This window comes from Kryptolebias marmoratus, linkage group LG6 (assembly GCF_001649575.2).
Source record: "Kryptolebias marmoratus isolate JLee-2015 linkage group LG6, ASM164957v2, whole genome shotgun sequence".
NCBI lineage: Eukaryota > Metazoa > Chordata > Actinopteri > Cyprinodontiformes > Rivulidae > Kryptolebias > Kryptolebias marmoratus.
The window spans coordinates 12,829,677-12,849,919 of NC_051435.1; the positions used below are offsets into that span (position 1 = coordinate 12,829,677).

Genomic DNA, 20,243 nt, shown 5'->3' on the forward strand with positions numbered 1-20,243 from the left:
TTTTTCCATTATTTTACCTCAAAATGTTATAAGTATTTGTTTTCTATATTTACACAAACATTGTTAATGACTATTAGATTGATAAAATGGCTGCTACCCACCCTCTCCATGTTCTTTATATGCGCTGAAAAATAAATAACACTTTCCTAAAACTTAGTCTGTAGCAGGGGTGTCAAACTCCTGTCCTGGAAGTTTTAGGTTTTTATGCTCCAACACACCTGATTCAAATGGCTTAATTACCTCCTCACCAAATCACCAGGTTCTCCACAAGTCATTCATTTAAAGCAGCTGTTTTAAAGCAAGAACACGTCTAAAACGTGCAGGAGAGCGGCCCCCGAGGAACGGAGTTTGACACATATGGTCTATAGCAAGGGTCTCCAATCCTGGCCCTCGAGGGCCAGTATCCTGCATGTGTTACCTGTTTCCCTGCTCCAATACACCTGATTCAGTGGTTAAATTACCTCTTCATGTTCTGCAGAAGCCTGTTAATCATTGATTCAAATCAGGTGTGTTGGAGCAGAGAAACAAGGAAAACATGCAGGATAGTCGCCATCCAGGACCAGGATTGGAGACCCCTGATTTATGTCATTTATTTAGTTGCCAAAAAGTGTATGTATGTTAACTGTAGTAAAACGACAATATACGGTTCATAAAAGAGGCACAACTAGTACATATAAAACTACTTAAAGATACAAATATTAGACATCTAATGTTTAGAAATACAAGGACTTCAAATGTGTAATGATCCCAGTCATCGGTCAGGCAGCAGGGGAAATGTCTAAGCATACATTTTTAGCCAGCTTTGCCTCCTTACAAGTCATTTAATGTTTTCAGCTCAGGCTAAAAGAACATTTTTATACACGCTGTTTCTAACTGTGTATGATGTTTTGGGATATCTGGTCTTTTTTGCAAAAATGGTTGTGTACAAGATGAATCATCTGTAAGAAAATGTTGCCTTTAAGCCAACGTTCGAATCTATAAGCAGTCGCTGCCCTGTTTTGAGTGAACTCCGTTCTTATTTCCTCTGTAAATGTTATTCCAGTGTTTAGGACTGCCTTTATTTGGTAATTTACAGAATGTGGGTCTGTTCATTTTCCTTTTGTAGGTTACGAAAAAAAAAAAAAAAAAACCCTCTCCAAATTATTCAGACACCCAGTTTCCTGAAAACATGACACGGAACATGACTCAGCGACAATAAGTCAACAAAGTAACCTGCTCGATTTGACCACAGATGTGTTTATTGGCATTTCTTGTGTTTATGTTGTTATAGTTAACTCTATGAGTCAAAATTATATATTTAATATAAAAAAAACAAATGGGTGGGTAATTATCAGCTCTCACATTCATAAATGGCAACAAAATGTTTTTTTAGCAATATATCAACTCTGAAGTTGTTACTGACTTCCCATATACGAAGTGATTTGTTTACAGACTAAACACTTTGAATACAGGCATGTTTATATGAAAGTTGGGGACAGTTAATTCCAAAAAAACCATAATTATGATCTCAGAAAATGCTGGATTTTGAATCTGACTGTACTGGATTGAGTTAAATACCATAAACTGAAGTGGACCTGTTTGCTTTGCTGCTGTCGTTCCCTCAGATGATTTGGTTGTGAACTGAAACTAAACTGACCTGGATGACGTTTTTACTTTGATGTCCTCCTTTGCAGTGAGTTTGTCGGAGAAGACGGGAGTGAGAAATTCTGGCAGTTTGTTGAAACGGTGAAAGAACTCACCGTCTACAAGCAGGGAGGTTTGTACAGTTCAACATTTGTTGCATTCAGCAGGTTTTAAACCCTATTTATGACCTCAGTAATTCAGCTTGACTTCTAAATGGGCCTTGTTTCTACTGATGTCGATCTCTCAGAATCTGTTCGCTCGTATTACAACTTGATCATTAAGAAGGCGGGCCAGTTCCTCACAGAGCTTCAAGTTCATCTCCTCAGATTTGCTCTGTCCATGAGGTCCTACTCACCAGCTGTTCACGCATTCCAGCAGGTATGTTTTATGATGGCCCACTGCCACGAAAGGTGGGCAATCATGTAACTGTCTGTCTGTGTGTGGGTTTGTTCATCTGTCTTTTAGAAGAATATCTTATGAACCACTGAACAGATTTCAATAAAACTCTCAGAAAGTAATCACCATATGTGCATCTACAACTGAATAACCTTTAGAGCAGGGGTAGGCAATCCTGGTCCTGGAGAGCCACTATCCTGCATGTTTTACTTGTTTCCCTGCTCCAACAGAAGCCTGTTAATCACCCATTGATTCAAATCAGGTGTGTTGGAGCAGAGAAACAAGTAAAACATGCAGGATAGAGGCTCTTCAGGGCCAGGGTTGCCTACGCCTGCTTTAGAGCCAGCCTGATTCAAGATGGTTGCTACAGCTAATCAACCTTAGCAAAAATAGAAATGGCTACAACTCCATTTTGCAGATATTAAGTTGAAATTTGTCATGGTGGTAGCTCAGAGTCATCCTGAAAACACTTAAAAATCACGCAAGATAGGCAGCGGTCGATGTGTTTTTTTTTAAGGATTGCTACTTTTATTATTTTTATTTTTTAGTAGTAAGAATATATAAATTACTATATTTCCCACACTATAGCACGCACTAGATTATAAGGCGCACTGTCAATGAATGGTCCACTTTAAAATTTTTGTCATATATAAGCCACACCGGACTATAAGGCGCATCGTCATTTTTGTAACTTCGCGCAGACTGCGTGCGCTGCGCTCCATTCAAAATGGACGATTTCAGTGCTCTAGCGGAGCTGGTTCACCTGTATCAGCATTCAAATGATCCCTCTATGAGAGATCACAAAGATCATCAAACAGTTCAAAACTCACGGAAGGATACTGCACCGATATAAGCCCCAAGTATAAACGCCTCCACCGCTCGCTCAGGTCTGGAGCCCTGCGAGACGCTACAAAGAGCAACTATAACTGAGCCTTATTGCTGCAAGTGGCACGGCTTTGTAGTTTACCAAAGTCGTACTAAAACATTACAACTTCTTACATATAAGGCGCACTGTAATTTTTTGAGAAAATTGAAAGCTTTTAAGTGCACCTTATAGTCTGGAAAGTATGGTATACTACAAATACTACATGTTAGTAGTTCTCAAGCAGCAGTTGTTGTAGCTGGATCAAGTGGTTTCCTACAGATTTACTGTTACAATGCAAACACAAGTTCAGCATTTGGTGATCAAAAAGACTTCAACATGTTGTGTGTGTTTATTTACACGCTCCCGTGTTGGTCCATGTATGCAAATGCCTCAGACATTTATCATAAGTAAATGTTAAAGCGTGCATTTTCAAAGTGCCTGGTGTGTACAACAGGCTGGTAGGAAGCGGCACAGCTCATAAATATGGAGGAGGCAAATCACGACACCTTGCTTTTTGTCGTATGAAAATCAATCTGATTTGAAAAGGATCGGATCAACAGAGAAAACAAGAAAAGCTTTGATATTTGCGCAAGTATTAACAAAAACTGAGATTGTTTTTACAGGAAACAAACAAGAAACTGGTTTAACTCTGCCTTGAGATCTAAGATTACATTATTTTCATATTATTAATAAACATTTGGAAGAAAATACATCAGATTTTGGTCATTTAAGGCCAATACTGCAGTTACAATCTTAATGAGCAATACTCTCCATTCTGCTTTTAACAGATAGCTAGTGATGAGCCACCGCCTGAGGCTTGTCCTGCCTTTGTCTCTGTCCATGGAGAACTTAGCTGCAGCACCAAGGACATCAAGAAGCTTCTTAAAGCTGCTGCAGGCAGGTAACATAGAACCGAACAGCTTTTTCTTTTCTCATTAAACTGAATCCATTGCAGCGGAGCAGAGCGAAACAATATGTATTTGGCTTTGAATCTTCTTAACAACTTCCTCCAATGTTTTGCAGGCCTAAGCCGTACTTGTACAAGAACGATCACACGTATCCAGGGGCCAACAAAACGGACGTACCGGTTGTGATCCTGTATGCTGAAATTGGAACCAAGAAGTTCAGCGTTTTTCACAAAGTGCTGTCAGAGAAGGCGGAAGAAGGCGCTCTTATATATGTCCTGCGGCATTTCGTTGCAGTAAGTAGTTAATTTTTCCACTGGTTTTACCCAAAATTGGGGTTTACCAGGACTTGGAGTTAAAAAGTTATTGACTTATTAAATTTATGCTTGTGTTCTTGCATTTCTTAGCAAAGTATTGTGATGCAGTTTAAAGGTTTCACTTATCGTTTTTCTCTGTTACAGATATAAAAAACATTTTTTAAGGGGATATTTTGGACATTTTGATGTGGTGTTTCTTTGTAAAAGTTGTGAATTACAATGTTTTATCTGTTGTCAGTAGCTAGTTGAATGCCTTACGTTTAGAGAAACGGAGTCTGACAGGACTGATGCGCTAACAGCTAGCCTGAACGTCGTCAGGACCGAAGTCCTGACGCTGCTTTCCTAAAACGCCTCAAATCTTTGAAATTTTACAGCAATTCACGTAAACACTATTTCATAGACCTTTATCAGTTTCTTAATGCAGTTACCTACATAAAATTCTCTGGATATTTGACAGCGCAAATAGCAGCAGCAGCTATCTTTAGCACCTCTAGTGCCTCCTGGGGTCATTCTAACAGGAGTTTTCTATTTCTGCTGAAATAACAGTGTAATAGGAATTGACGGCATTGTAAACATTTAAGCTTTCACGTGAACCACTTTCAACTTTTGAATACTGGAGATGTTTTATGACGTCAGCAGTCCACTTTGGAAGTGGGTAAAAAGCCCGCGATAATGGCTCACACTTCTATAGCGCCTTTTTAACCTCTTCAGGTTCGGCAAAGTGCTTTGCAACGTTTCTCATTCACTGACTCACAATCATACGGTGCTTTTGATTACATATTTCACATTCTTTTAGAACTGCGCTTTTACATTCTCAGGCAATGTCAGCGTTCAATGTCTTGCCCAAGGACACTTTGGTGTGCTGGAGGGGCTGGGGATCGAGCGACCGGTCCTCTGATTGGAAGCAGACCTCCTCACCACTTGGCCCAAGCCGCTCCATGTCCACACAAACTGTATTAGCGAGCTAATAATGACTTGTCCTATTTGACCCCCTTCCAAAGGAGGGTCGGGCAGCTGCATCTACATATTAAATGAGCCCAACCTAAGTGTGGCTTTACAGTATGTCCAGAAAACATCCCTGGTGGGATAAAACTACAATGTTAGAGAATATCATCCCAGTGACTGAAGCTAAAATGGAGAAAAAGACAAAACTGCTCACTTTATTGCATTAAGACTAATGCTTTGCTTGTATTTGCTGCAGGATCCAAAGCCTCAGAAGATCCTTTTATCTGGCTACGGCGTCGAGTTGGCTATCAAGAGCACAGAATACAAAGCTGTGGATGACACCAAAGTTAAAGGTCAGATGGTATTTTATCCAGCAGTGTGTGTTTGTTCCTGCTGTGTCAGAGCCCATTAAACACACGTCTCATTTTGTAGATTCAAAGACCGTACTCAACGCTGAGGATGATGATAACGACGAAGTGCAAGGATTCGTTTTTGAAACATTAAAGTAAGCTGCAGAACTCGGTCATATTAACTGTACCAAAGGTGCTTAAGACTGTTGTATCCTTGTTTTTCTAAATTGAATTTAGAGATAAAATACAAAGCATGTTTTATTTCCTCTACTCCTCTTAAGGAAATCTCACCCTGAGCTTCAGGAGCAACTTGGCGAGCTCCGTAAGCATCTCCTGGAGAGCACCAATGACATGGCTCCTCTTAAAGTGTGGGAAATGCAAGGTATTACGTTAATATTACTGCTTCGAAATTCTGAACCCCACGCTCAATTAGAGCAAACGCTACACCTACATACCAGTAGAACATAATTATACCATTGTTCTGCAATTATTTTCTACAAGTTCACGTTCTAATAATAACATTAATCATGAACAAACTAGTAGCGATGCAGCTTGTTTAAAACAAATTTTCATTTAAATGGGAAAACATTTTAAGTTGTTGACAATTTATCCATGCAGAGCCCAGCACAGGTCATATGATACAAAATAAACCTCGTTTTAAATTTATTTTCTCTATTTTTGAACTGCTGTCAGATGACGTTTTCTTCACCGTTGCGACCTGCGTCCATATTTTCATAGTTCGTGTTTACAAGTTTGTGATCCGTCATCAGCTGCTAAGACTAAATGGTGCATTTAGGCACACCTTACACACTCAGAAATCTATATTTAAATAGCTATTAAAGTTGTTTATTAGAAGAAATCTTCATATTTTTTATTTAAATGCCTACATTTATCTTCTTTTGTTTGTTTTGTACTTTAATAAATTGTTCTGAAGGTTTTTTTTTTTACAGTTTGATTATCTTACTAATAAATTTAGGAAAAACGCCCAGTAAGACGATGGACTGACTACTTTTCCTCGCTTTATAACATGATGGAAAATTCTTCACAGAAATAAACGACTAATAAAAAGAAAATGGTGAACTTTTTTTAAAGTCACGAGCATTTCAAAATCTAAATTTTGCTCTGTGATCTTCGCAGATCTGAGTTTTCAGGCTGCCGCCAGAATCATGTCTGTGCCGAAGTTCGATGCTTTGAAGGTCATGCGAGACCTCAGTCAGAACTTCCCAAGCAAAGCAAGGTAAGAATTTTATTTTTCTGCCCAACTGACTGGGTATTATTGCACACGTTCCAACTCCAGAATCCATATCACATTTTAACTCTGCGTTACAGAGTGTGAATCCAAGCAGTATGGCTGCTTGTTAAAATGCACATGAAATATTACACATATAAACCCTGTTATTTGAACATTATTACTTTCTCTCCTCCCTGGTCTACTTTACACCTCTGCAATATATACATATAAATATGCATTAATCTGTTATACAGAGATCTAATGAGCTTTTTTGATGTTTGCATATTTTGGCTCGGGCAGATTTTAATAAGTGCAGAAAGTGCTGAGTAGGAGATGGGTGTTTACAGCAAATTGACTGCAAACTCACCATCTTGAAGGCCCACAGGTTTTTGAAGATTAAAACTGGCATTTTACAGCTGGCTGGGGATGTGGTTAAAGCTGATGGTGACTGTACATGTTTTACTGTTCCCACAGATCACTGACAAGAGTGGCTGTAAAGAAGGAAATGAGAAAAGAAATTGAAGAGAACCAAAAGGTGTGATATCATAAGCTGTCTTCCTGCAGGATTGTGCGGCTGGTATCTTTTGATAACATCTGCACAAGTTTTATTTTTTCTAGGAAAGACTTCTATATGACCTTTTATTTGTAGTTGTTTTTCTAGATTGTGTTAACATTTTGTCCCTTTTGCTTCGTGTAGTGGTCTCGTTTCAAATATTTTCTTCTTACAAATGCAGGCATCAGTGGTAGAAACGCTCCATTAAAGGCTCTTGACGTTTGATTGACAGACTGAGCTTGTTTTTCCAGCATCTCAGCGAGACAATCGCTGTTCACCCGGGGGACGGAGAGCTCTTTATCAATGGACTGCACATCGATCTAGACATTCACAACCCTTTCAGGTAATAACCCATAGAAGGACGCAGCAGATCTTCACATCAGCTCAGTCGTCTTGGTGCAGAAAAGATTAGAGCGTGTCCAATACAAATTTATGTGCTGCATAGTTAATGCCTTTTTAAAGTAAACACCGGTTTTGTTCTCACAGCATTTTGGACATCCTCAGAACAGAAGCCAGGATCTTGGAGGGGCTTCATAATTTAGGCATTAAAGGAGAACATCAGGGCAAGTTGCTGAGGTTACCAGTGAACAGCATGGATGACAGCTATGCCTTAGACATCAGACACCCAGCTATAATGGTGAGCCCAGTTCAACAAAATAATAATAATAATAATAATTCTCTTGTCAGACCAACTCTCAGATGTTCTTTCTATTACCTCCACCAAGGAGGTTATGTTTTCGGTAGCATCTGTTTGTTTGTGGACAAGATTACTCAAGAAGTTATGAACAGAATTTCATGAAATTTTCAGGAAACGTCAAACACGGTACAAAGAACAAGTGATTATATTTTGGTGGTGGTGCGGTCAAAGGTCAAGGTCACAGATCAGTTCTTGTAGTTGTGGACGTAGACTGGTTTTGGAATTAAATCATAAAGCTTCTATGACTTTCTGGGCTGCCTGAAACTTTCTTTTTCAACTAGCAAAGAAACAAGCAAATAAACAAAAATATATAAATGTTTAAAATAGAGAGGATCAAGTTTTTACCTGTGTGTGTGTTCATTTCATCTCGTGTTTTTCCTTATGGTTCCCAAACAGGCCTGAAGGTTACAGACGGGAAGATCAGTTACTGCCAGATCGACCTGTTGTACTAGAGAAGTTTAGATTTAATAATAAAAACAGTTACTCTGATGAAAGCACATTTAAAACAAATGCATTCACCTCTGCTCCTGTGGGGAACAAAAATATATACAGTATATTTTCTCAGTAGTTAATAGAACTAACGTCATGTTGGAGTCCTTGATAAGTAGTCACTGAATCATCAGTGTTAAAGATAAACATGCTGTTGCTGTTTAAATGTAAAGGACACCAAGTAATACCAGTAATTTATTCTCAGCATCTCTGACTTATTTGTTGATGTGTGTTTGCTCTGCTTGAAGCTACAGATGCAGACTGGAAGAAAACCTTTTAAGATTTTCACTTATTTTGCTCTAAAAGGTCCCCTTTATCAAAAGTGAATAATGTCTAGAAAGTGGATATCTTAGTTTTGGACAGCATCTTGCTTATAAAAATATAAAAAGAGAAAATAAACAGAAGAAATACCCTTCAGTTGAGGAGGATGCTTTATCTGCACTGTTTCCATGGTTGTGGTTGTGGTGTTGGTGCTTAAAAAAAACTGTCTTTTTCATTTGCTTTTTAATTTGTCCTGTTTGTTTCAGTGGATGAACGACATTGAAAATGACTCGATGTACCGGAGCTGGCCGGCCAGCGTGCAGGAGCTCCTCAGAGCCACCTTTCCCGGAGTCATCCGACAGATCAGACGCAATTTCTTCAACCTGGTGAGAAAAGAAATGGACTCTCGTTTAAAACAGTCTGGGACCAAATTGTCCATGTAGCTTTCCTCACGAGGACCGTTTCATAACTGTGCCTCTGCTGCTAGGTGCTGTTTCTTGATCCACTGCAGGAAGAAACTGCGGAGCTGGTGAAGCTAGCCGAACTTTTCTACAAGCATAAAATCCCCTTGAGGTTGGTGTTGTCATTCCTCACACTTCCACAGATGTTTATGCAGTCCACTCTCGGCATTTATAATCTTTACAAGGTAGTGATTCTCATTTTACCTGAAAATTTAATACTTGTTTTGCCCCTGCTCCTATAGAATTGGATTTGTGTTTGTTGTCAACACCAAAGATGAGATTGATGGCTTCTCAGATGCTGGAGTTGGATTTTACAGACTACTGAATTACATTGCAGACGAGTATGATTTATCCCAGGCTGTGATGTCTATAGTTTCAGTAAGTACATCACACATATAAATCTCTTGTTTTAGCAAGTGTTTCTTGCCAGCTCATATCTCTTTGTGCCTCAGAAGTCCATTGCTTTATTGTGCCTGCCTGATGTTATCCTACAGTTTTAAAGCTTTTTCTTTCACAGGATGAGTAAATGGGATTTTACCTTCGCCATTAGCCTTCTCAAAATAGAGATGGAAATTATTGACATTGGCAGAGATGTGAAGACAATGATGCTGAGGCCTGAACTGCTGTGTTATTCTTTGCAGATGTACAGTAAAGTCGATGTGGGGGAGATGCTGTCTGCTGATACAATCGCTGCTTACTTGAAGAAAAAATACCCAAAAGCAAATGCTGAGAGGATTTTAGGAGTAGATTCTGAGTATGATTATAAAAGAAAGGTGAGATAAATCTTTAAATTGTTCATGTATAGTTGTTGATCAGTAGTAATAAATACTTATAACTGGACATTAGCTCAGTCATTTTTTATTTTTTCGTGCCCTCAGGACGGTTCCCTCTTCTACAGAAAGAGTGGCCTGGGTGCCCTGCCTCTGGCTTTATTTAATGGAGTTCCTCTAAACCCAGACGAGATGGACCCAGAGGATTTGGAAACCATAATCCTGCAGCGCATAATGGACACCACCACTGCCTTTCAGAGAGCTGCCTTTTTGGTAAAATTACCTTCTTCTGTTCCATCTGGGGAACATTTTTAGATTGAAAATTATAAATTTTAATGAGTTACCACAAATAAACACAGAACAGTGTTAAGGTGGGTTTGTTCGGGCTCATGCTGTACATATTAGGGATTTTTACATGCTAACAAGAGGTTAAGATTATTTGAAAAAAATTTAAAGTAATTAGAGCATCTAATGCATTGTTGAAATGGATTGAAATGTTTTCTCTGTTTTACATATCGCTCCATTTGTGGATTTGTTCATTCTTAAATTTCTTGTTTGGGGTTCAGATATTGGCCAGACACATCTACTTCAGCACAGAGCGAACTCGCCAGTGATGTAACGTTCAAACTCTTTGGTCCTTGACTTTACAGGGTCAGCTCGCCGACAGCTCAGACGTGGTGGATTATCTAATGGAGCAGGCGAATGTGGTTCCCAGGATGAACCCACTTGTTTTAAGCACTGACCGAAAGTACCTCGACTTCACAGGCACCCCAGGTGGCCTTTGCTTTTCATTTTACACATTTTATGTTTTGATTCACTGTTGGATTTATTTATTTTTTGTCATGTCATTCTTGTTTGCTTTGGTTGCAGTTGTGGACGACTGGGAGGACACGAGTATGTTTTCATTCTTGGATGCAAGAGACAAAACAGCTGTGGTTGCTAAGAGAATGAAGTATTTCACAAATAATGGTATGTCGTTGCATCATTTTTCCCGGCTTTCATCTGTCCATGGCATCTTGTTTACACACATAATAACCTGCAACTGTAAAAGCTGTTTATACAAAGCAACCAGCTTTTATCTGAAATCCAGTAACTGCTGCACTTGGAGTGGGCGATACTGTGTGGATTGATGTAGAATCTGCAGCAGTAATGATGACATTGTACCATTCTGTCATGGTAAGGAAGACTGAGCCACGAGAGCTCAGGTATCTGGTTAGGATGTTTCTTTTGAGCTTGTGTGAGTAGAAGGAAATCCTTGGGGGAGAACCCAGACTTGCTGGAGAGATTATGTTGCTCATCAGGCTTTGGAAAACCAGGTAGAGCTGGAGAAAGAGACTGAGGGTGAGGAAGGATGGTTCGTATATCAGTGGAATATGTGTATAATGAGCAGTATCTAAACAAAATGACCCCTGTGTTGCTTTTCTGATGGAATAAATTGTAACTGATCTTGGGTTTGGGCAGACAGGTTGTTTCTCCAGCAGAGTCACTGTGGAGATTTTATTTATTTATTTTTTTAAATGTCATTTGGTCAACTGTCTAATGGTTGTCAGAGTTGTTGCTGTGCTCAGACCCAGAGTAGCTGCAGTGAGGCTGAGGAAGCTGATTTCAGTTCTCCCTTTATGGACTCAGCAATGAGCCAAATGTCTGTTTTTCTAGTTCTCTTATAACATGTCTCAGTCTTTCTCACCTCTGACACACAAACTGATCATTCTCTTTCATCACTGTATCTAATTTCTTTCTCCCTTTCTCATCTGATTATAAGTATACACGGATCAGCCATAGCATCGTAGCCTCTTATCTAATGCTGAGAAGGTTTTTCTCATTCTGTCAAAACAGCTCTGACCATATAGACTAATACCATCTATGGGCTTACAGGGATGTGGTATTGAGCTTTTAGCAACAGATCCTTTCGTTTGTAGGATAGGGTCTTAATGAATTGGTGTTGCTGCCCATAGAATTTGATCGAATCCCATTGATTTTGTATCTGGAGAGGTTAAAGATAAGATGGATGCTGCAGATGCTTTGTTGTGTTCTTTGAGCCGTTCCGAAGCAGTTTTTGCTGGAACCACCTCAGTCCTGTGAGAGTAATGGGCTGCTACTGTAGTGAAGTGATGCTGCCTTGTGCAGAGGTGTGTGATTGAGTTGCAGAAATGTTTAAGATGACGGCAAGCACCAAAGTGACATCCATATGAAGGTTAAGATGCAGGTACTCCCAGCAGTGTTGGAAAATATTAAAAAAAAGAATCATTATCTGCCCTGATAGCAAAAAAAACACATCTAGTTGATGTGTTTGAGAACAACATCATCATCTCAGTTACTGCAGGCCTTAGAAGCTGTGCAGTTCAGAAGGACATCTGGGAACACACCAGACAGTGAATTGGATGGACTTTGGCAGGAAAATAAACACTAGATTTTGCTCATGTGAGTGAATGCTTGAATGTGTGCACTATTAATGGCCAGTGTACTCATCTTCTAATGCTGCTTGGCACACCGTGTCACAATGTGCACGTCATCCCAGGCTGGTGCCAACATGACGATGAGTTCAGTGTCCACCAGCTGTCTCTAAGGCCATCAAGTACCAATACAGGTGTTCAGGATGAGCTTACATGCAAGGATTTGAAATCTGCATAAAGTTTGTAATGTTTTCAGGGCAGCATGGGTCAAAATCTTTATAGCTGCTCAGAGGGAAAGTGATGTTACTCAGAAATAGGTGTATGATAAAGTGATCACTTTATATCACTTCTATGGTTAGTAAAAACAGAAAAATCTTAATCTCATAGAGTAAATGCTATTTTATCTTGATGCTTCAGCCTCATGTAGGTTTAAAGTCTAAAGAATTTTTACACATTTTACATTTAAAGGGTTTTTGGGTTGTTGACACAATAGCAAAATTGTGTTTGTATCCACAGTAGAATTTGTACAAAAAGCCTAAAACAGTCAAACAGAGAACAAGACAATCGAGCATGCAATGAAAGGTTTAGAAGAGTGGGGACAACATGATTGGGAGCCCAAACTTGGGCATCGATTCAAGCAACATAATGGACACCAAGGAAGAAAGTAGTGATGGTGAAGATAAAAGCTCCACTCGTGCACATTAAAGACACTGTCTGTACTGTTATTTCGGCTTTTGTCAATGTGTGATGAGCCGAACAAAAAAGTTAGAGATGCCACAGTGTCTCAAAGTTTGTTTCCAGGCTGCTACCAGTAAACTTTTCTCCTCCTTTTTACCACCGTACATGCTGAGACTAACTCTGTGGGTGGAGCAGTTTTAAAGGCTAAAGCATAAACCTTCTGTTAGATTAAATTATAGTAAAATTTAAATGAAAAAAAAAAGAGGCAAATATTTTTTCAACAGGTCCTCACAAAGATAGGAATATTCAGATTGTGTTCAGTCTTACTGTGCTCCTCGCTCACAGCAGACAACTTGTCCTTGATGGGGAATACCATGACTCTTTGTGCATGAACTATCAATGGATTATCTAAAAAAATCTTAGTGTGCAGCAGATATTCATTGCCAAAGAAAGCAGCGTTTGTTATAAAAAAATAAAAAGTTTTCTTACCTGAGAAACATCACCCTTCCTCACCACCGACACCAGCGGTCCCTTCAATGGTCTGACTCACAGCTCAAGCTTTTTGGCATGGCCGTGACACGAACTGTGGGGTATGTCTCATCCCTCAGCCTTGTGTTGTTCTTTTTCTCCAAGCCAGGATTCTGCATAAGATGTGTTTCAGAATCCTGTGGCAAGAAATGTTTCAAACAGAGAACACTGTTTTTAGTGGGTGAAATGAAGTCCACCCTCTTCACTTTCACAAACTTTGCCCATTTTTTTTTTTTTCCTACAGTGCTGGATCCTCGGAGAGAAGTATGGGTGCTCGCTCCGTTCTTTGCTGTATCTTTGCAACAACACTGATTTGGCATGTTCCTGTTTGAACAGTCTTTGTGTTGACAGAACAGTCTAATTTCTGTAATAATGAACTAAAACGATATGCTGTTGAGCTCTGGTGGTTCTAAATCTTTTGTCATTGCGCCATATGTGATAATTACCAAATACTGTATGTTTATGAGGTAATTAATAAAATGTGGCCATGACAGACTGGTGAGTCAGATAGGTGCATTTTCAAATTATGTATCTGCTCGGAAATAAAGGGAAAATAACTTTAATTAATTTAATTGTAGGTTTCTGGTACTGTCATTTCCTTTTTTACCTCAGATGAAGACGGGATGACTTCTGTGACCATGTGGATTGTTGGAGATCTTGAGAAGGTTTCAGGAAGGAAACTGTTGCTTAATGCCCTGAAACATGTGGTGAGTACAGTCAACACATTTGTCTTCCAGTGTTATTGCGTTATAGATCGAATAATTTTGCTTTTAAACAATCACACTCTGTTGCTGGTGCTCTTTCTCAGTGGCATCTCTGGTCCCTGGATAAATGGGAATCTGTGGAAATTAGTTTTAATCATATCAGCCGTTTCTGTGTGCCCTGTGTGTGTGCATACACTGTAGAAGTCCAGGCCTGGTGTGCGCGTGGGGGTGATAAATAACCCCAGCGGAAGGCCCCGCGAAGATAACACTGCGGTGTACCGGGCTGTCTGGGCCACTCTCCTCACCCAGAAGAATAAGGCTGCGGCAGAATTTGTGCAAAAACTCCTAAAAGAAGAGAGCAGCCAACTCCTCCAGCAAGGGACTAAGATGAAGGATTTACTGATGCAGGTAAAAAAATGAATTAAAGACTATAATGCTGTTTTTGACACTTAAGAGACAAAACAAATCATTTGATTATCACTGCAACGGTTTTCTGCTTATCTGCAGTTTTGTTGGAGGTTTCAGCTCTTTAAATTATTCTTTGTGGGCAAAATTAGATTTGGACTTACGTCAGGAAGGGTTTTAAACTTAGCTATAATATATATATATATATATATATATATATATATATATATATAATTAAAGCTCTATTAGTCTTTTTTAAAATGAAAACAGTAATAAATACTGATGTTTGTTTTTCCTGTGAAGCTTTCCCCAAAGAGGTTTAGCTAGCAATAAAAGTCTAACTCTAATACTCTAACTATGATTTTTGAATATTTAAGTACACAGACAAGCTGTATAGCTTTAATTCCAGATGTTCGTACACTAAATCAAGAACTTGTTCCACGTTTTATTTCCTTTTGCTATTTCAGTCAGTGTTTGCCACTCAGCAGCTGGTACTGTCGGTAATACGTCACGTTTATACTCTGGTTTTCTGTCATGCTCGATTTCCTTCTTGACAGCAAGAGAGAAAACAACGATTTTCATAAATATCATTGCAAGTAGAATATATTATTTGGACCTAAAGTGCTCGTACATCCTCAGGAGATGAGAATAAGTTTATGAAATAGTTCAACTTTAAGCTGCCATCAGGACAACATATATCAGGTAAACCATCAGGTCAACTATGAATGGAAATTCATTTTTCATCGGGGTGTTTGTTGTGGTAAAATCTGTGCCTCAGACATTATTTGAGCTCACCTACAGGATCAGGTAACATGAGGGTTTATCTTCATGTATCTGGTGATAAAACAAGTTCTCCCACTACTGAAAGCTTGTAAGCAGCTGTTTCAGCTTGCTGTGGATGTTTCTGTGGTTTCTCTGTCTGACCATAAGTAACTTAAGTATTAATCAGAATAATTATCAGTTACTTTTTCTGCTCTAAGTGATAAAATAAATATTAGTTTTTATACTACAATGTGACAAGTTCAAGGGATTTTGTAGTAATATTGTGTTCTATATGAAAGAATTGGTTTCTTGAAATCTCACTTTTATATTAATATGAAAATATCAACTTTATTTTTGATTTAATGTTTTTTTTAACTTGTATGCCGCCTTAATACTTATCATTTTAACTTTTAAAAAAAAAGGGTAACTTTACACTCAACATTTTAAGTTTATAATTTAAAATCTTTTTTCTGTCTGAAGTTATTTTCTACATGCTTAAATAGTTCTCAGCTACTAAAAGGAAATTAAAAAAAAAAAAACCTTCATCTTTATTTTTTCCCCCATGAAATGTTCCTATTTGTGGTTCTTGTTTTGTTATTTATTTATCTATCCTGGTTGCTGTAATTTGAAACTATCAGTGGTGTAATTTACCTGAGAATTAAACTGATAAAGCATTTAGACACAAAATAGCCGGGGGTATTGTTTGTTTTAGACTACAGCATTGATTGATGGACCCAACAATAAATTTTATCCCTCTGAGGCATAAAGCTAAAAAAAAAAAATCCAATCTTGGTTTCAAATATTACAGCTCATTGATTTGCAACACTGTCTGCCAAAAACCAGACAGTTTAAAGATTTAAAAGAAAACTGTTAAATATTATTATAATATGAAGATATTGCTGTATCAAATGGTAAATGGTAAATGGCTTGCACTTATATAGCGCTTTATCTAGTCCAAGGACCCCAAAGCGCTTTACACTACAATCATTCACACATTCACGGTGGTGAGCTACATCGTAGCCACAGCTGCCCTGGGGCAGGCTGACAGAAGTGAGGCTGCCATCACACCGGCGCCACCGAGCCCTCTGACCACCACCAGTAGGCAGGGCGGGTGAAGTGTCTTGCTCAAGGACACAACGGCTGAGACAGCCAGAGCGGGGGTTCGAACCAGCAACCCTCCGATCACAAGACAAACCCCTACCTCCTGAGCCACTGCCGCCCAGAAACTCCAATCTGCTTTTTTACCATAAAAACAAAGAATTGTGTAGTTCAACACTTGGAGACATTCAGACCTACAGTGATTAAAGTTTTCAGTGAGTTGCTAGAAGAATTATTATTTTGTATTTAATATAACTAATAAGAACTGTATTTTATCTCTGATTTCATGCAGGGAAAAAAAAAGGTTGGGGATAACCACATGCGGAGATTCGTCTGACTGTTTTCTTGATTTAAGTCCACAGTCAGGGAAAATTGTGATTGATGAGCCAATCTTCTCACTCCCACCTAAACATCAGCTAACAGAATACATTTAGAGCATGCCTGACGCTCCGCAGCCTGTGGATACCAAGACAAGCTGCCTGTTCAGTGTCAGTTCCACTTGAAATGTCACGGGGCCGTCACTAAGACGGACTCCACTCCAAGCATCTTTAACTAAAAAGTGCTGGCGTGTACCTGCCTCTCCCGGGGGCTGATGAATAGCTGAGCTCCGGCTCATCTTTGTGTGAGCTCCGTATGTTCAGCCAAGCCTGACCATCACTCTGCTGCTGGAAGCAGTCTGCAGCCACTGCCTACTGCACTCTGTGCTGTAGTGTGCAGCATCCACCCACACAACCCTACACAGAAGCAAAAAGAAGAAGAAAAAAAGATTCTCAGTGACTAATCAACAAATGAGTTGACAGCGGAGCTCCTTTCTCTCCCATCAGGAGTAAGTCATACAGTCCATTCTTCACCTGGGGCTAGCATAGCAAACTTTCCTTCGGTTATACAAGCCACAAACAACGGGGAGAGAATGGGCTGAAAATAGCAACGGGAAGATAGGTAGGAAGCAGCTTTGTGACTTGAGACCCAAAGCCAAGGGATACAAGTTTATTATTGGCTGCCAGACAGACTTGCTGACTGGATTGTGCTGACATTATTGGTATTTCACCTGATCTCCTGAGGAGGGAAATGTTGGAGAAACTAATAACCTGACTCCACAAACCCTCCTCACTCCCACAACCAATTTATTATGGACAGATATGGCTGAGGTTTAATTAAGAGTTTGTTATATTAATTACAAATTGATTTATCTCATTTTTACGCATGCATTTCTAACAGCTCTGATTGAAATGTTTTTTTTTTCAGCAAGTTTTGTGTTTGAAAATTACAATGATTGTACAAGTGCAGGGCATCAATGATGTAATAAAAACTGTTTTACTTGTTTATGCCAATGTATTACTCAGTTTTGTTTTTTGTGTTGACAGGCTTCAATGAGTGAAAGAAATGTCCCCAAACTACTCATTTGTATCACAAAACCAGGCTTTCAGGAAATCTGTAGAGTTTTCAAAAGTGTACGTTGTTTCTAACACGAACGAGCGTTTGTTGTTCCGCTCCAGGGCATGGACGTTGATGCCTTCGAGAAAAAGTTCAACACGCTGGAAGTGGATTTTGTCCACAGTCAGCAGCTGTTCTGTCGAGACGTCCTGAAGCTTCATCCTGGACTGCGGGCAGTGATCAGCAATGGCAGAGTGAGCGGACTTCAGCTTTAACACAGCAACATTGTATTAATGCTAACAGTCAGGAGCGCGGATCCACGGCTCGGATGTAATGCAGCGTTTAATCGTGAAGTTAGTGTCTTAAAATTGGCTAAAAACCTCACTTAATGCTCTAAAACTTGTGACTGGTTTCCTTTTTAAAATATTAGTAATTAGCATACAATAGATCAACTGAGAGTGGAAATTGTAAACAAAAAATGGTGATCCTGTTTTAGGGACGTGTGTCACTTAGCAAACATTTAAGTATTCAAGTAGCTGATTTCTGCTTTTTATTACAGCTAAAATGGCTGATCAGTACTTTTTTATATCAGTTATAAACAGTGTCTTCAAAGAGACCCCTGCTCTTCTTCTATGGATAATTTCCTGGCAGCACAAAAGAAAAATTCAGAAGTAAAACAAATAGCTGTCTGGTCAGTAAGGTGCAATATTATTATATATTTTTCTTTAGTATGACAAAAACACCCACCAAAACAGACCAAATTTTAAAAATCTCTTCTATCACAGAGCTGATTGTCTGACTGATGGCATCGACACCATTTAGTGACACGTTTCATCGTACCCCAGGTTTTGATGAAGGCGTGGCACGTCAGCCATATGCAGGTTTTTTTGTTTTTGTTTAGAAAAATTAAAAGACAAAACAGAAACACAGCTCATGCATGTTCTAGTATTCAATGCAAGTAAATCAATGTTATTATTCGTATCGGTTTTAAATATTTTAGCTATAAATTGGGTTACACAATAGCTGCTTAGAAATATAGAGAATAGGATCCTCTGTGCAGCTGTGTTATTGAAGGATTTTTTCCCTCCAAATCTGCAGAGCGCTTTCTTAGCATTGTCAAATCGGCATAACATCTGTTTCTCAAAGTTTGCAGGTGGCACATATTGCGCTGTGTGTGTTTGTGTATTTGTCAGTGTAAGTGTGTATAAAGCTCGTGACTGATGTCTCAGCAGTAGCTCTGCTGACAGCCAGGGATGAAGAGTCCAGCCACTGAGGTGACAGTAACAATTAATATTATCTTGCATTCCTCTCTTGCTGTGTTAGGGCTTTTCTCCCAGAATAGAAAGCAGGAAAAACCAGTCAGCGTCTCTGAATACCATGACTTTAAGTGGATAAAACAGTGTGACACAATCACATTAGATTTAACATCCCCTGGGCACGTCGTAAGTGATACATACTGCGATAAGAACCGCAGAAGTCGTGTTCTGACTGTGTTATTATCTTCTTGTTAGATCCTTGGTCCGTTTGAAGAGCAGGAAGAATTCACTGTGGAGGATTTCCACTTGCTTGAGAGGATTACACTGAGTAGTTCAGCAGAAAAAGTCAAAACCAAAGTAAAACAGATGGGGATGAAACCAAAGCAGTACGTTTGTATTATTTTCAGCCTTGCCATCAGAAATAAAATGTTTTTTTTTTTCTTTCTTTCTTTGGAAGTATTTTTAATACAAATTTGGGTATCACTTTTTAATAGTCTCGTTCTTAAAAGCTATTTTAATCTTTTTACATTCTGTTTTACTTCTTCCAACACATAATCAACGATGAACTGACCTTTTTATCTGCCAGTGCCAGCGACTTAGTCATGAAAGTTGACGCCCTCCTTGCTGCAGCCCCTAAAGGAGAGGTCAGAAGAGATGTCCATTTCAAAGATACCCACAGGTAGGCAGTGTTTTTTTTTTAAATTGGTTGAATTTTTCTGAAAATAATGCACTGTGGAAACATGATTTTTTTTTTTTAAATTTGTTGTGCACTGCTCTCCTCAGTGTGCTCCACCTCTCGCCACGTGAAAATGAGGTGTTCTTCGATGTCGTGGCCATCGTTGACCCCCTCACTAGAGAGGCACAGAAGATTTCCCAGCTGCTGATTGTAAGCCGTAATTTTCCTCCGCTGCCTTTTCTGTCAGCTCCTGACAACACAGTAAAAGCGGCGCAGCAGAAAGTCACAAAACTTGCCAAATTGGGGGGAAAAAAAAATAGAAAGTTTTTACCTTTTGAGACAGACGAATTCTCAAGAAAATCCATCCTGCCTGGCTTCAAGCTGTGCTGTTGTTTCGAAGTGATCTGCACAGACAGAGTTTTGACAGTCGTTAACAAAACAGACCTTTCTTGGTTAGCGTGGTCTGAAAAACCAGATTAAGCAGGATCAGGAACATTTATGCAGAA

General features: G+C 39.2%; 2 protein-coding genes and 2 long non-coding RNA genes across 10 annotated transcripts in view; 1 reads left to right on the top strand and 3 right to left on the bottom strand.

The window, feature by feature from the left end:
* hs6st3b (heparan sulfate 6-O-sulfotransferase 3b) overlaps positions 1-5,377 on the bottom strand; it is a 79,169-nt gene extending 73,792 nt beyond the window's left edge. The window contains exon 1 of one of the 2 annotated variants that reach the window (XM_037976106.1): positions 5,266-5,377. The gene's annotated coding sequence lies outside the window, so the exon portion shown is untranslated. Of the gene's footprint in view, positions 1-101; positions 185-5,265 lie in introns of those variants that run through there. The other variant, XM_017422638.3, reaches the window with a different exon arrangement.
* Positions 1-20,243, top strand: part of uggt2 (UDP-glucose glycoprotein glucosyltransferase 2) — a 36,355-nt gene that overhangs the window by 708 nt on the left and 15,404 nt on the right. For all 6 annotated transcript variants that reach the window (XM_037976102.1, XM_037976104.1, XM_017422739.3 and 3 more), the window contains 24 exons: positions 1,674-1,756; positions 1,871-2,001; positions 3,673-3,785; positions 3,908-4,085; positions 5,308-5,404; positions 5,484-5,556; positions 5,683-5,783; positions 6,539-6,638; positions 7,107-7,167; positions 7,437-7,528; positions 7,672-7,822; positions 8,899-9,018; positions 9,120-9,205; positions 9,336-9,471; positions 9,735-9,866; positions 9,972-10,136; positions 10,514-10,637; positions 10,734-10,832; positions 14,075-14,169; positions 14,368-14,574; positions 17,928-18,059; positions 19,317-19,447; positions 19,648-19,740; positions 19,845-19,947. In XM_037976102.1, coding sequence (XP_037832030.1) covers positions 1,674-1,756; positions 1,871-2,001; positions 3,673-3,785; positions 3,908-4,085; positions 5,308-5,404; positions 5,484-5,556; positions 5,683-5,783; positions 6,539-6,638; positions 7,107-7,167; positions 7,437-7,528; positions 7,672-7,822; positions 8,899-9,018; positions 9,120-9,205; positions 9,336-9,471; positions 9,735-9,866; positions 9,972-10,136; positions 10,514-10,637; positions 10,734-10,832; positions 14,075-14,169; positions 14,368-14,574; positions 17,928-18,059; positions 19,317-19,447; positions 19,648-19,740; positions 19,845-19,947 — 2,803 coding nt within the window. The remainder of the gene's footprint in view (positions 1-1,673; positions 1,757-1,870; positions 2,002-3,672; positions 3,786-3,907; positions 4,086-5,307; positions 5,405-5,483; positions 5,557-5,682; positions 5,784-6,538; positions 6,639-7,106; positions 7,168-7,436; positions 7,529-7,671; positions 7,823-8,898; positions 9,019-9,119; positions 9,206-9,335; positions 9,472-9,734; positions 9,867-9,971; positions 10,137-10,513; positions 10,638-10,733; positions 10,833-14,074; positions 14,170-14,367; positions 14,575-17,927; positions 18,060-19,316; positions 19,448-19,647; positions 19,741-19,844; positions 19,948-20,243) is intronic.
* Positions 8,886-14,189, bottom strand: LOC119617103. The gene is made up of 3 exons (XR_005233290.1): positions 14,070-14,189; positions 13,424-13,599; positions 8,886-9,015 (listed from the first exon to the last, which is right to left on the bottom strand). It is a non-coding gene; the product is annotated as an uncharacterized LOC119617103 (long non-coding RNA).
* Positions 16,963-20,145, bottom strand: LOC112450730. The gene is made up of 4 exons (XR_003039403.2): positions 20,069-20,145; positions 19,855-19,987; positions 19,633-19,694; positions 16,963-17,165 (listed from the first exon to the last, which is right to left on the bottom strand). It is a non-coding gene; the product is annotated as an uncharacterized LOC112450730 (long non-coding RNA).